Source organism: Pristiophorus japonicus, chromosome 7, assembly GCF_044704955.1.
Source record: "Pristiophorus japonicus isolate sPriJap1 chromosome 7, sPriJap1.hap1, whole genome shotgun sequence".
Lineage (NCBI taxonomy): Eukaryota > Metazoa > Chordata > Chondrichthyes > Pristiophoridae > Pristiophorus > Pristiophorus japonicus.
The window spans coordinates 245,833,423-245,847,873 of NC_091983.1; the positions used below are offsets into that span (position 1 = coordinate 245,833,423).

Below are 14,451 nucleotides of genomic sequence, written 5' to 3' on the forward strand. Positions count from 1 at the left end.
CTCACAAAGGCCTTTGACACTGTTAACCGCAAGGGACTATGGAGCGTCCTCTTCCATTTCGGCTGCCCCAAAAAGTTTGTCGCCATTCTTCGCCTGCTCCACGACGACATGCAAGCCGTGATCCTGACTAATGGATCCACCACAGACCCAATCCACGTCCAGACCGGGGTCAAGCAGGGCTGTGTCATCGTGCCAACCCTCTTGTCCATCTTCCTCGCTGAAATGCTCCATTTCACGCTCAACACCTTCCCCGCTGGAGTGGAACTAAACTTTCCTGAATACCTTATCGTCAGGAATATTAAATTCTCAATCCTCTCCTTCTTTGAGCCAGTTCTCTGTAATTGCCCATGTGGCGACTTGTGCCTGCAGATCACCAACCTTAATTACCTCGCTATGTGCATTCACGCAATGCACTAAGAACACAACTTAGACACTGTTAAACTCGCATTTGCCCCCTGTCTGACCTCTCCTATTTATAAACTATTAGTCATTTCCAGGATGACATTATGCCCTTTCCAACTGGTGAAGATAACAGTTTTAAAATGCTCATTCATAAAATGGTTTATGTCATAGAATCGAAGAATCATAGAAATTTACAGCACGGAACGAGGCCATTTTGGCCCATCGTGTCCGCGCCGGCCAACAAAGAGCAATCTGGCCTAATCCCATTTTCTAACTCTTGGTCTGTAGCCCTGTAGTTTATTACACTTTAAGTGCACATCAAAGGAAAACTGAGCATCTAAAAATGGATTGTCAAAATCCGGTGATTCAGGAGACAGTGAAAAATGAGGATTTTTCTGCAGCCATGCTGCTTTAAAGAGATGCAATTGGTGAATGTCAAGGACTGCACCCACAAACCTCAAGCCTGTACAAGCCCACTGATCTCACCATCTCCCACAGCTACAGCTGAGTATCTTCCTCAAGAGAGCAATGGGTTGATTCTTGTGGGGGTTAATTGTTTGATGTCAGGAATGCTTTCTCTAGTCACCAACCTTTCAAGGGTATTATGAGCCAGTTTTTCCCCAAATAGATTGAGTGCATCAGGTGAAGGCTAGCATCGGAAAGATGCTTCTCAGGTGGCATCAAACAGTTGGGGGCCAAAATTCGGTACCATGTTTACCAAGGTGCGGAAGACCCGCCCCGGCAGCAAATTTGGGGTACCTCTCCCGAATGGAAGTGGAGCGCTTGTTACGCGCTCCACTTCCTCTGGAGGGCGGGACTTGGGTGCTTACCGCGGGAATTTTCCAGCACGAAGCAGAGAGCCAGGCTGCAACACGTGGCACGGACCACACGAATTGCAAAAAGCAAGGCCGCGACCGATAAGTCGGCCATTTTAGTAAAAGTGGGCGGCGCATCTCCCCTTTAATTTTTGTCCCGTGAATGGAGTGAGGTGCGGTTTGCAATGCATGAAGCTGTTACGGGCACTGCCCGAGGTGGCCTCATGGGGCACTACCGAATTTTCGCACCAGGGCGAAAACGGGTCACTGCGCACGGTGACGATATAATCATCGCCAGCGAAGCGGACCGGGGCGCTATGGGTTTGTGCCTCCGCTAAGTCCTGCGGAATTTTGCGGAAGGTGGGAGCAGCCCCGTGCCCAGGGCGAGAAGCCATTTGCGTCCCGTTAGTGCCCCCCCCCCCGTCGGGGCCGCTAACGGGAGGTGCAAATGACGTGAATTTCTCACCCTCGATATTTTAGATTTGCTGATCGAACTCTGTTTAAAAGGAATGTTCTACCACTCAGAAAAATAAGCAAGTACCCTGCATTGGATTCAAGGCAGACAAATGATGACATCAACATTTCTTAAATAGGTATCGTGATTTGATGTTTTTTTCATTTCTGCAATGTTCCCTTTCTGGTAATCCATCAATATTTGGTGAACGTAAAATGAAAAATTGCCTTTCTTAACACCAAAAACACTGAATGAAGAGTAGACATTTCTCAACTCTGGTAGTATTCCTCAATGGATGTGGCCCCACATTGCGAATACATCAAATAAGTAAAACACCATTCTCAACCCCAGCAGTATTTATTGTGCATGGAGAAAGAGTCAGACTGAACACTGTGAGCTCAAAGTGTAGTGTGACCTTAGTCTTTTATTGCAGGTTTCCAGAGTGCCTCTCTAACCTGTGAAGCCTCCTTAAATACCTGTGCTCCCAAAGGATTATGGGATCCCTTGGGACTCCAGGGGATGAGCCCTCTGGTGGCTGTACAGATTAAATACAAGTATACATTTATAGCAACACTCCCTCCGCCAAAGTCAATAGTGTAACTATTTACAATGTGAGTCGATCTGGGGCCCTTCTTGCCCTGGTTGATCGTCTCGGTGTGAAAGCTGGTGTTGTTGAATCATTTGTTGGGCCCTTGCTGCCGTGCAGCTGGCCTTGCTGGGCTGCCTGGTGTGTTGGGCCCTGCTGGGCTGCTGTGGATGATGGGTTCTGCTTTGTGGTCAACCGTGGTGCTGGTGTGTATGTTGGGGATCAAAAAAGGTAGGGTCCAAGGTGGGTTGCTCAGGATAGTCCGTGAATCTGAGTTTGATTTGATCCAAGTGTTTCTGCAAAATGAGTCCATTTGAAAGTTTAACCTGAAACACCCTGCTCCTCTCTTTGGCCACAACAGTGCCGGGAAGCCACTTGGGATCTTGTCCATAATTTAATACAAATACAGGATCATTGATTTCAACCTCATGTGACACATTTGCGCTATCATGGTATGCACTTTGTTGAAGCTGCCTGCTCTCTACCTGTTCATGTAGATCAGGGTGAACTAACGAGAGCCTTGTCTTTAGTGCTCTTTTCATGAGCAGTTCAGCAGGTGGGATCCCAGTGAGTGAGTGGGGTCTCGTGTGATAGCTAAGCAGGACTCGAGATCGGCGCGTCGGCAGTGATCCTTCAATTACCCTCTTCAAGCCTTGCTTGATGGTTTGCACTGCTCTCTCTACCTGACCATTGGACGCTGGTTTAAACAGGGCAAATGTGACATGTTTGATCCCGTGACGGGTCATGAATTCTTTGAAATCAGCACTGGTAAAACATGGCCCGTTGTCGCTCACCAGGACATCGGGTAGGCCGTGTGTGGCAAACATGGCCCGCAGGCTTTCAGTAGTGGCAGCGGATGTGCTAGCCGACAGTATCTCACACTCAATCCATTGGAGTATGCGTCCACAACCACAAGGAACATTTTACTCAAGAACGGGTCTACATAGTCGACCATGGTTTGGAGGGCCAAGACCATAAACTTAGCGGCACCTTCCTGGATACATTGCTTAACTGCGAGCATGTATTACATCTGTGAATGCAGGACTCTAAGTCCGCATCGATACTGGGCCACCACACGTCGGATCTGACTATCGCTTTCATCATTACGATGCCTGGGTGAGTACTGTGGAGGTCATTGATGAAGGTGTCTTTGCCCTTCTTGGGGACCACTACTCGATTGCCCCACAGAAGGCAGTCTGCCTGAATAGACATTTCATCTTTGCACCGCTAGAACGGCTTTATCGCTCCCTGCATTTCCACTGGCATACTGGACCAGCTCCTGTGAAGCACATAGCTTTTGACAAGAGATAATAAGGGGTTCTGGCTTGTCCAGGTTTTGATCTGCCAGGCAGTGACGGGTGATTGCCCACTCTCAAATGCTTCCATAACCATGGCTATATCTGCGGGCTGCGCAATTTCCACCCCCGTGGTGGGCAATGGCAGCCTACTGAGAGCATCGGCGCAGTTTTCTGTGCCTGGCCTGTGGTGGATGGCGTAGTTGTATGTGGACAACGTGAGCGCCTATCTCTGGATGTGGGCCGATGCATTGGTATTTATCCCTTTACTCTCGGAGAACAGGGATATAAGTGGCTAATGGTCAGTTTCCAATTCGAATTTTAGCCCAAACAGGTATTGATGCATTTTCTTTACCCCATAGGCACATGCAAACGCTTCTTTCTCAATCATGCTGTCGGCTCTCTCAGCCTTAGACAGATTTCTGGATGCATAAGCAACCGGTTGCAGTTTCCCGAAATCATTAGCTTGCTGCAATACACACCCGACGCCATATGACGGCGCATCACGTGCTAGTACCAAACGTTTACATGGATCATACAACACAAGCAATTTGTTTGAGCATCACAATTTTCTCGCTTTTACAAAGGCATTTTCTTGGCTTTTGCCCCAAACCCTTTCCATAGTAAGACATGCAGTGGTTCTCACAGTGTGCTGAGACCCGGTAAGAAGTTACCAAAGTAGTTCAGGAGTCCCAGAAACGACCGCAACTCCGTCACGTTCTGTGGCCTCGGTACGTTCTCGATTTCCTCCGTCTTCATGTTGGTGGGCCTCTGATGCAATCCTCCTTCCCAAGAACTCCACTTCAGGCGCCAGGAAAATGCAGTTCGAGTGTTTTAACCTGAGCCCCATGCGATTGAGTCAACTAAGAACTTCCTCCAGGTTCTGCAGATGCTCGACTGTGTTCTGACCTGTGACCAAGATGTCGTCTTGGAAGACGACAGTGTGCAGGACCGACTTCAGTAAGCTTTCCATGTTTCTTTGGAATATCACCGCCGCCGATCGGATTCCAAACGGGCATCTGTTATAAACAAAAAGACCTTTGTGCATGTTGATGCAGGTGAGGGCCTTTGATGATTCCTCCAGTCCTTGCGTCATGTAGGCTGAAGTCAGAACCTTTCCTCCCGCCAGCGTTGCAAAGAGGTCGTCGGCCTTTGGTAGTGGGTATTGGTCCTTCAGGGAGAAACGATTGATAGTTACTTTGGAATCGCCACAGATTCTGATGGTGCCGTCTCCCTTCAGGACTGGGACGATAGAACTGGCCCATTCGTTGAACTCGATTGGGGAAATGAAGCCCTCTCTTTGCAGCCGGTGTGGCTCAATCTCTACCCTTTCTCTCATCATGTACAGTACTGCTCTCACCTTGTGATGGATGGGTTGCGCCCCAGGAATAAGGTGGATCTGCACTTTTGCTCCTTGGAATTTCCTGATGTCTGGTTCGAACAGCGAAGGAAATTTGTTTAAGACCTGGGCACACGAAGTGTCGTCAGCGAGCAATCGCGCTCGGACTTCGTCCCAGTTCCAGCGTATCTTTCCCAGCCAGCTCCTGCCGAGCAGCTTGGGACCATCGCCCGGTATCACCCAGAGTGGTAGCGTGTGCACCGCTCCATCGTAGGAGACCTTTACGGTAGCACTGCCGATGACAGAAATCAGTTCTTTCGTGTAAGTTCTTAGTTTCATGCGAACTGGAGTTCAGACTGGCCTTGAGGCCTTGTTGCACCACAACCTTTCGAAAGTCTTTTTGTCTATGATGGACTGGCTCGCGCCCGTGTCCAGCTCCATTGACACCGGGAGTCCATTTAGTTCAACATTCAGCATTATCAGGAGACAATTCGTGGTGAATGTGTGCACCCCATGTACCTCTGCCTCCTCGATCTGAGGCTCTGTTTCGTCGTGATCCTCCGTGGATCTGTCCTCCTCTGCACCATGGTGGTTTGCAGGTTTAACAGGCTTTGCAGCTCGCCTGCACACTCATAATTGCAGAAATATATTTACCGGGAGGCAGGGAGAGAGTGGTCGGGAACCCCAGAAGTACCAGGAAGGCAGAGATCCTGTTGAATTTAAATGCAGCACCTCATCAGAATTTTTTAAACTCTGCTTCCCGCTGAGCAGCTGGTCAGATTGAGAGAAGGGCTGGCAGCCAGGCAGAAAAAGCCTGTGTACAAGGCAGAAGCTGGTCCCGGCAATCAAGAATGCCGGTGAGTCGGGGGAAAATCGGATTGCAGGGTGGGGGATTTTCAGAGGAGAGAGATCTTGGGGTGCAGGGGAGGGGGGGAAGAGATAGGAACGCTGGGGGGGGGGGGAGTCAGATCGTGGGGGGCGTCGGGGGAGATTACGGAAGAAGGAGAGATCGGATCGGGGGGAAGCAGGTCGCAGCAGGTTTGCGTGAGGGACCGGGAGGAAGTACTCCTGTTCCACCTGGCCCAGAAGCATGCTGGAAAAGCACTTACCTGGTGGTTCTGGCAGCTCCTACCTCCCTTTTGTTGCTGGGTTTTTTGAACACCTAAAAATCTGTGCTGGAGGCGTTAATTCCTAATCACTGACAAAATTTAAATATTATGATTAACGACATGCTTCTCCAGAGCGGGTTACTTGACTGACCCCAAACCCACTGTGGTTAAACCGGAAATGAGCGGGTTAGTGTCAGGTTAACTATTTTTAATAATTTAAATCACCCACACCACCCCTCCCCTCCCCCCCCCCCAAGCACCCCCTCCCCTGCACCGACACTCTCCCACCTGTCATGGGCGGGTTTTGATGGTCTTCTTTTAAGTAGTCCTTCTTACCTTTTTTATGAACAATAACTCTGCTTCATAGTGCTGTATAATACGTTCAATTATAACTTCAATTTCTGACTCAAGAGATGGTATATTCAAATTCTGAAATCTAATACAACAAATTTAGCACATAAAAACTACAATCTAATATTTCAATCATAAGTCTCAAGCATAATTCCTGCACAATATATTCAAAATATTCTGACAAAGGGTCACAGACCCAAAACGTTAACTCTGTGTCTTTCCACAGATGGTGCCTGACTGCTGAGATTTCCTACATTTTCTGTTTTTATTTTAGATACCAGCATCTGCAGTATTTTGCTTTTATATTCAAAATATTACTCGATTATTCTTTACGGGCAGGATATGGTCGGGGGAAGGGGGGGTGCGATTAGTGTTAAAATAACTGGATTGAGCAACACAACCACATTCAAATTTTTTTAATCCCATCAATGAGGCTCTCACAAAAGGCAGGCAGGAGCCTAATTGAGGGGGATTGACAAGGTGGATGCGGAGAGGAAGTTTCCACTGATAGGGGAGACTAGAACTAGAGGGCATAATCTTAGAATAAGTGGCCGCCCATTTAAAACTGAGATGAGGAGGAATTTTTTCTCTCAGAGAGTTGTAAATCTGTGGAATTCGCTGCCTCAGGGAGCTGTGGAAGCTGGGTTATTGAATAAATTTAAGACAGAGATAGACAGTTTCTTAACCGATAAGGGAATAAGGGGTTATGGGGAACGGGCAGGAAAGTGGACCCGAGTCCATGATCGGATCAGCCATGATCGTATTAAATGGCGGAGCAGGCTCGAGGGGCCGTATGGCCTACTCCTGCTCCTATTTCTTATGTTCTTATGTTAGTTAACATTAAAAGATCACAGCCCTATAACATCATCCTGGCAACAGATCTGAGGTGGGAGGAGCCGACTGCCTAAGTTAAGTCGAAGATCTGCTCCTTTTAGCAATCTTTCAGGAGGAGCAGGCATGCCACCCCCCAGGTCACACATGGAAGATTTAATCTACCCAGCCCTGATCTTTTAGCCTTACTACAAGGATGAGAATTTTAAAATCGAGGCGTTGTTTCAGTGGTTGTCAATGTAGGTCAGAAAGCACAGGGGTGATGAGTGATCTTGACTTGGTGCGGGTTAGTACACAGGCTGCTGAGTTTTGGATAACTTCAAGTTTATGTAGTGTGGAATGTGGAAGGCCGGCCAGGATTGAGTTGGAGTAGTCAAGTCTAGAGGTAACAAAGGCATGAATGAGGGTTTCAGCAGCAGAAGAGCTGAGGCAGGGGTGGAGGCAGGCAATGTTACAGAGGTGGAAAAGGCGGTTTTAGTTATGCTGTGGCTGGAAACTCATTTCAGGTTCAAATATGACAACTAGGTGTCGAACAGTCTTGTTCACCCTCAGACTGATGCTCGGGAGAGGGATTGAGTCAGTGGTTAGGGAACGCAATTTGTGGCGGGGACCAAAGATAATGGCTTTGGTCTTTCCAATATTTAATTGGAGAAAATTTCTGCTCATCCAGTACTGGATGTCGGACAAGCAATCTGACAACTTAGATATCAAGCAGGGGTCAACAGAAGTGGTGGAGCTAACCGAAGACATTTACACCATCACAAGGGATGATACGTCCCGGGATGGGACCATTGACATCCATTAACAGAGTGCTCAAGAGTAATCAAAGAGATAATTAGAGAGGAAAACACTGGTAACAGCTCTTTTGTTCACAACAATCTCAGTTCATGCTGGAGGTGCGGGGGCAGACATGCTGCAAAAACCTGCAGGTTTCAACAATTCATCTGTAAAAATTGTAACTTCAGTGGACATTTAGCCAGAATGTGCAGGAAGCCCGCAGTAAGGCTAATTTACGAGGCAGATGAACCACAAGAGGGGTCTGCAAGGCAGGTTTATGCTTGGGACACAGCAATGGACTCTGAAGTTCAGCGGGTTCAGGTGGCAAATATCCACAGCTCATATACAAAAACGATACCTCTGATGATAAAAGTACTATTAAACGGCATCCCGGTACGCAGGGAGCTGGACACAGGGGCCAGCCAGTCACTTATGAGTATCCAACAATTCGAGAAACTATGGCCACTCAGAGCTAGAACGCACTGACATGCAATTACGGACGTACACCAAAGAGATCATCCCAGTGCTAGGCAGTGCAATGCTGGTGGTCACACATAATGGATCAGAGAACCGGCTGCCACTCTGGATTGTCCCGGGAAATGGCCTCGCGCTTTTGGGGAGGAGCTGACTAGCCGAGATGAACTGGAAATGGGGGGATGTGCACGCCATTTCATCTGTGGAGCGAAGTTCATGCTCACAGGTCCTACAGAAATTTGAGTCACTTTTTCAACCTGGTGTCGGGACTTTCAAAGGTACCAAAGTAGTGATACGCATCACCCCGGACGCCAGACCAGTGCACCATAAAGCCTGAGCTGTGCCATATGTGATGTGAGATAAAATTGAGAGCGAATTGGACAGGTTGCTAAGAGAGGGCATAATTTCGCTAGTTGAAGTCAGTGACTGGGCAAGCTCCATCGTCCCTGTCCTAAAAACGGATGGCTCGGTCAGGATCTGTGGCGACTACAAGGCCACTATCAACCGAGTGTCACTACAAGACCAATACTCACTTCCGAGAGCGGAGGATCTTTTTGCCACGCTGGCAGGCGGCAAGCTGTTCACCAAGTTGGACCTCACTTCAGCCTACATGACCCAGGAACTGGCCGAAGAATCCAAGTTACTGACCACCATCACCACGCACAAGGGGCTGTTTGTCTACAACAGGTGTCCATTTGGCATTTGTTCAGCAGCCGCTATCTTTCAAAGGAACATGGAAAGCCTGCTCAAATCCATCCCTGGAACAATCGTATTTCAGGACGACATCCTTATCACGGGTCGAGACACCGAGGCACACCTCCACGACCTGGAGAAGGTGCTACGCCGACTGGACCGGGTAGGCCTGCGACTAAAGAAGTCCAAGTGTGTGTTTTTGGCCCCAGAGTTCGAGTTTTTGGGCAGGAGGGTTGCCGCAGATGGGATCCGGCCTACCGAATCCAAAACGAGGCGATTTGTTGTGCGCCCAGACCCGGCAACACATCGGAGTTGCGTTCATTTCTGGGACTCTTGAACTATTTCGGGAACTTTCTGCCGAACTTAAACACATTGTTGGAGCCGCTACACATGCTCCTGCGTAAGGGTTGAGATTGGTTTTGGGGAGACTGTCAGGAACGGGCTTTCAATCGGGCGTGGAACCTGCTTTGTTCTAATAAGCTGTTGACCCTGTACAACCCCTGTTAGAAATTGGTTTTGACATGCGATGCATCATCCTATGGGGTTGGGTGCGTATTGCAGCAGAGTAATGATGAGGGCCAACTCCAACCTATGGCTTATGCCTCCAGGTCGCTCTCCCAAGCAGAAAGGGGATATGGGATGGTTGAAAAGGAAGCACTCGCATGTGTCTACGGGGTCAAAAAGATGCACCAGTACCTTTTTGGCAGAAGGTTCGAGTTAGAAACGGACCACAAGCCGTTAACATCCCTGTTGTCAGACAGCAAAGCTGTCAATGGCAATGCGTCAGCTCGCATGCAGCGATGGGATCTCATGCTGGCTGCGTATGACTAGACTATACGGCACCGGCCAGGCACCGAAAATTGCGCTTACACGTTCAGCAGGCTTCCACTGGCCACCACTGAGGGGGCAGCGGAGCAAAGCGCTGAGATGCTCATGGCTGTCGATGCCTTCGACAGCGCAGGCTCCCCCATCACAGCCTGCCAGATCAAAATCTGGACCAACAGCGATCCCCTCCTATCCTTGATTAAAAAATGTGTCCTGACTGGAGATTGGGCGCCCGCACACGGAGCATGCCCTGAGGAGGTCAGACCGTTTCACAGATGGATGGGTGAGCTCTCCATCCAAACCGACTGCCTACTATGGGGCAGCCGGGTAGTCATGCCCCAGAAGGGAAGGGAAGCATTCATCAGGGAACTCCACTGCGAGCACCGAGGCATTGTGCTAATGAAGGCCATTGCCCAGTCACATGTATGGTGGCCGGGAATTGACTCAGACCTGGAACACTGTGTTCGCAAGTGCACTATCTGTGTCCAGCTGGGCAATGCCCCCAGGGAGGCCCCACTCAGCCCCTGGCCCTGGCCCACCAAGTCATGGTCACATATCAGAAAGCAGAGAGTCGGGATAAATGGGTCCTTTTCGGGTTGGAAATCGGTGGTTAGTGGTGTGCCACAGGGATCGGTGCTGGGACCACAACTGTTTACAATATACATAGATGACCTGGAAGAGGGGACAGAGTGTAGTGTAACAAAATTTGCAGATGACACAAAGATTAGTGGGAAAGCGGGTTGTGTAGAGGACACAGAGAGGCTGCAAAGAGATTTAGATAGGTTAAGCGAATGGGCTATGGTTTGGCAGATGGAATACAATGTCGTAAAGTGTGAGGTCATCCACCTTGGGAAAAAAAACAGTTAAAGGGAATATTATTTGAATGGGGAGAAATTACAACATGCTGCGGTGCAGAGGGACCTGGGGGTCCTTGTGCATGAATCCCAAAAAGTTAGTTTGCAGGTGCAGCAGGTAATCAGGAAGGCAAATGGAATGTTGGCCTTCATTGCGAGAGGGATGGAGTACAAAAGCAGGGAGGTCCTTCTGCAACTGTATAGGGTATTGGTGAGGCCGCACCTGGAGTACTGCGTGCAGTTTTGGTTACCTTACTTAAGGAAGGATATACTAGCTTTGGAGGGGGTACAGAGACGATTCACGAGGCTGATTCCGGAGATGAGGGGGTTACCTTATGATGATAGATTGAGTAGACTGGGTATTTACTCGTTGGAGTTCAGAAGGATGAGGGGGAATCTTATTGAAACATTTAAAATAATGAAAGGGATAGACAAGATCGAGGCAGAGAGGTTGTTTCCACTGGTCGGGGAGATTAGAACTCGGGGGCACAACCTCAAAATACAGGGGAGCCCATTTAAAACCGAGTTGAGAAGGAATTTCTTCTCCCAGAGGGTTGTGAATCTGTGGAATTCTCCGCCCAAGGAAGCAGTTGAGGCTAGCTCATTGAATGTATTCAAGTCACAGATCGATGGATTTTTAACCAATAAGGGAATTAAGGGTTACGGGGACCGGGCGGGTAAGTGGAGCTGAGTCCACGGCCAGATCAGCCATGATCTTGTTGAATGGCGGAGCAGGCTTGAGGGGCTAGATGGCCTACTCCTGTTCATAATTCTTATGTTCTTATGTTCTTATATTCACGTAGACTACGCGAGCCCGTTCATGGGAAAAATGTTCCTCATAGTTGTTGATGTGTACTCGAAATGGATCGAGTGCATCATATTGAATTCGTGCATGGCATTCACCACTGTGTCTGCATGCAGTCTTTGCGACCCATGGCTTGCCGGACATCCTGGTTAGCGACAACGGCCCGTGCTTCACTAGCTATGAATTCCGGGAGTTCATGTCGGGTAATGGCATCAAACATGTCAGGACAGCACCATTGAAGCCGGCTTCCAATGGCCAGGCAGAACGTGCGGTCCAAATCATAAAACAAGGCATGCTCCGGATTCAAGGACCCTCCCTTCAATGCCGCCTATCGCGCCTCCTGCTGGCCTATAGGTCCCTACCGCATTCGCTCACGGGAGTCCCGCCCGCGGAACTACTCATGAAATGTACACTTAAAACTTGGCTGTCCCTCATTCATCCAGTCCTGTCAGACATTGTTGAGGGCAAGCACCAATCCCAAAATGAGTACCATGACCGTAACTCAAAGGGGAGATGTGTAGAAAACGATGACCCTGTATTTGTTCTTAATTACACTTTGGGGCCCAAGTGGCTTGAGGGTACTGTAATTGGCAAAGAGGGGAATAGGGTCATAGTGGTCAGACTTAACAATGGACAGATATGCCGCAAGCATCTGCACCAAAAGAAAAATGGTTCAGCATGGACACTGAGGAACCTGAGGAAGATCATGAGATGCTGCCACACCACCGCCAGTGAATGAACAACAAGAACTTTCAGCAGCATGCACAGTCCCTGCGGCCCGCCCGGACGAGCCGGAATCACCACAGGTGATAGAGAAGCATGCCAAGGCTCAACAACCAGAGCCCCAACTGCAGCGCTCCACGAGAGAGTGTCGACCGCCCGAAAGACTTAATCTTTGACCCCATAAGACGTTGGGGGGAGGTGATGTCATGTTTGAAACCTTCATGTAACTGTAACCTTCATGGAACAACACTGCATACTGTATTTACGTAAGAAATGCACACCTTGACTACAGGGGGTGACTTGTGGGAGACACTCCTCACCTGGTCATCCAGGTATATAAAGGGAGGTCCCACGCAGGGTCATCACTTCTTGGTCCTGTGAATAAAGGTTAGGGTCACAGAGTGACCTTGTCTGCAGAATGTGCCTTGTGTGAATTTATAGTAGTGTGTAAGGACACAACAAATGTAGGTCCTTTACAGACAGAAACAGGAGAATTTGTAATGGAGAACAAGGAAATGGCAGAACAATTAAATAAATACTTCGGTTCTGTCTTCACGAAAGAGGACACAAATAACGTCCCAGAAGTGCTGGGGAACCAAGGGTCTAGTGAGCAAGAGGAATTAAAGGAAATGATTATTAGTAAGAAAATAGTGCTGGAGAAACTAATAGGACTGAAGGTGGATAATTCCCCAGGGCCTGATGATCTGCATCCCAGAGTACTAAAAGAGGTAGTCATGGAAATAGTAGATGCATTGTTTGTCACCTTCCAAAATTGTATAGATTATGAAACAGTACCTGCAGATTGGAGGGTGGCAAATGTAACCCCACTATTTAAAAAATGAGGGAGAGAGAAAACAGGGAACTACAGACCAGTTAGCTTAACATCAGTCATAGGGAAAATGCTCTATTATAAAGGATGTGACAACGGCACACTTAGATAATATCAACAGGATTAAACAAAGTCAACATGGATTTATGAAAGGAAAATCATGTTTGACAAACCTACTGGAGTTTTTTGAGGATGTAACTGATAGAATAGCTAAGGGAGAACCAGTGGATGTAGTGTATTTGGATTTTCAGAAGGCCTTTGATAAAGTCCCACATAAGAGGTTAGTGTGCAAAATTAAAGCACATAGGATTGGGGGTAAAGTATTGGCATGGATTGAAAATTGGTTAACTGACAGGAAACAAAGAGTAGGAATAAACGGGTCTTTTTCGGGGTGGCGAGCAGTGACTAGTGGGGCACCACAGGGATCAGTGCTTGGGCCCCAGCTATTCACAAAATATATAAATGATTTGGATGAGAGAACCAAATGTAATATTTCCAAGTTTGCTGACGACACAAAACTAGGTGAGATTGTGAGTTGTGAGGAGGATGCAAAGACGCTGCAAGGTGATTTAGATAGGTTGAGTGAGTGGGCAAACACATGGTAGATGCAGTATAATGTGAAGTTATCCACTTTGGTAGGAAAAACATAAGGACAAAGTATTATTTAAATGGTGATGGCTTGGGAAGTGTTGATGTACAGAGGGACCTGGGTGTCCTTGTACACCAGTCATTGAAAGCAAACATGCGGGTACAGCAAGCAGTTAGGAAGGCAAATGATATGTTGGCCTTCACTGCATGAGGATTTGAGTACAGGAGCAGGGATGTCTTACTACAGTTATACAGGGCCTTGGTGAAACCGCACCTGGAGTATTGTGTGCAGTTTTGGTCTCCTTACCTAAGAAAGGATATACTTGCCATAGAGGGAGTGCAGCAAAGGTTCACCAGACTGATTCCTGGGATAGCAGGACTGTCGTATGAGGAGAGATTGGGTCGACTTGGCCTGTATTCACTAGAGTTTCGAAGAATGAGAGGGAAACTCATTGAAACGTATAAAATTCTGACGGGGTTGGATATACTGGATGCGGGGAGAATGTTTCTCCTGGCTGGTAAGTCTAGAACAAGGGGTCACAGTCTCAGGAAACGGGGTAGGAAATTTAGAACCGAGATGAGGAGAAATGTTTTCACTCAGTGGTGAACCTGTGGAATTCTCTACCACAGAAGGTTGTGGAGGCCAAGTCACTGAATATATTTAAGAAGGAGATAGATAGATTTCTAGACACAAAAGGCAG

General features: G+C 48.1%; 1 protein-coding gene across 2 annotated transcripts in view; it reads right to left on the bottom strand.

Annotated features, from left to right (window-relative positions):
• LOC139267485 (dynein axonemal heavy chain 8-like) overlaps positions 1 to 14,451 on the bottom strand; it is a 2,569,686-nt gene that overhangs the window by 1,797,160 nt on the left and 758,075 nt on the right. For both annotated transcript variants that reach the window (XM_070885867.1, XM_070885866.1), the window contains one exon: positions 6,337 to 6,436. In XM_070885867.1, coding sequence (XP_070741968.1) covers positions 6,337 to 6,436 — 100 coding nt within the window. The remainder of the gene's footprint in view (positions 1 to 6,336; positions 6,437 to 14,451) is intronic.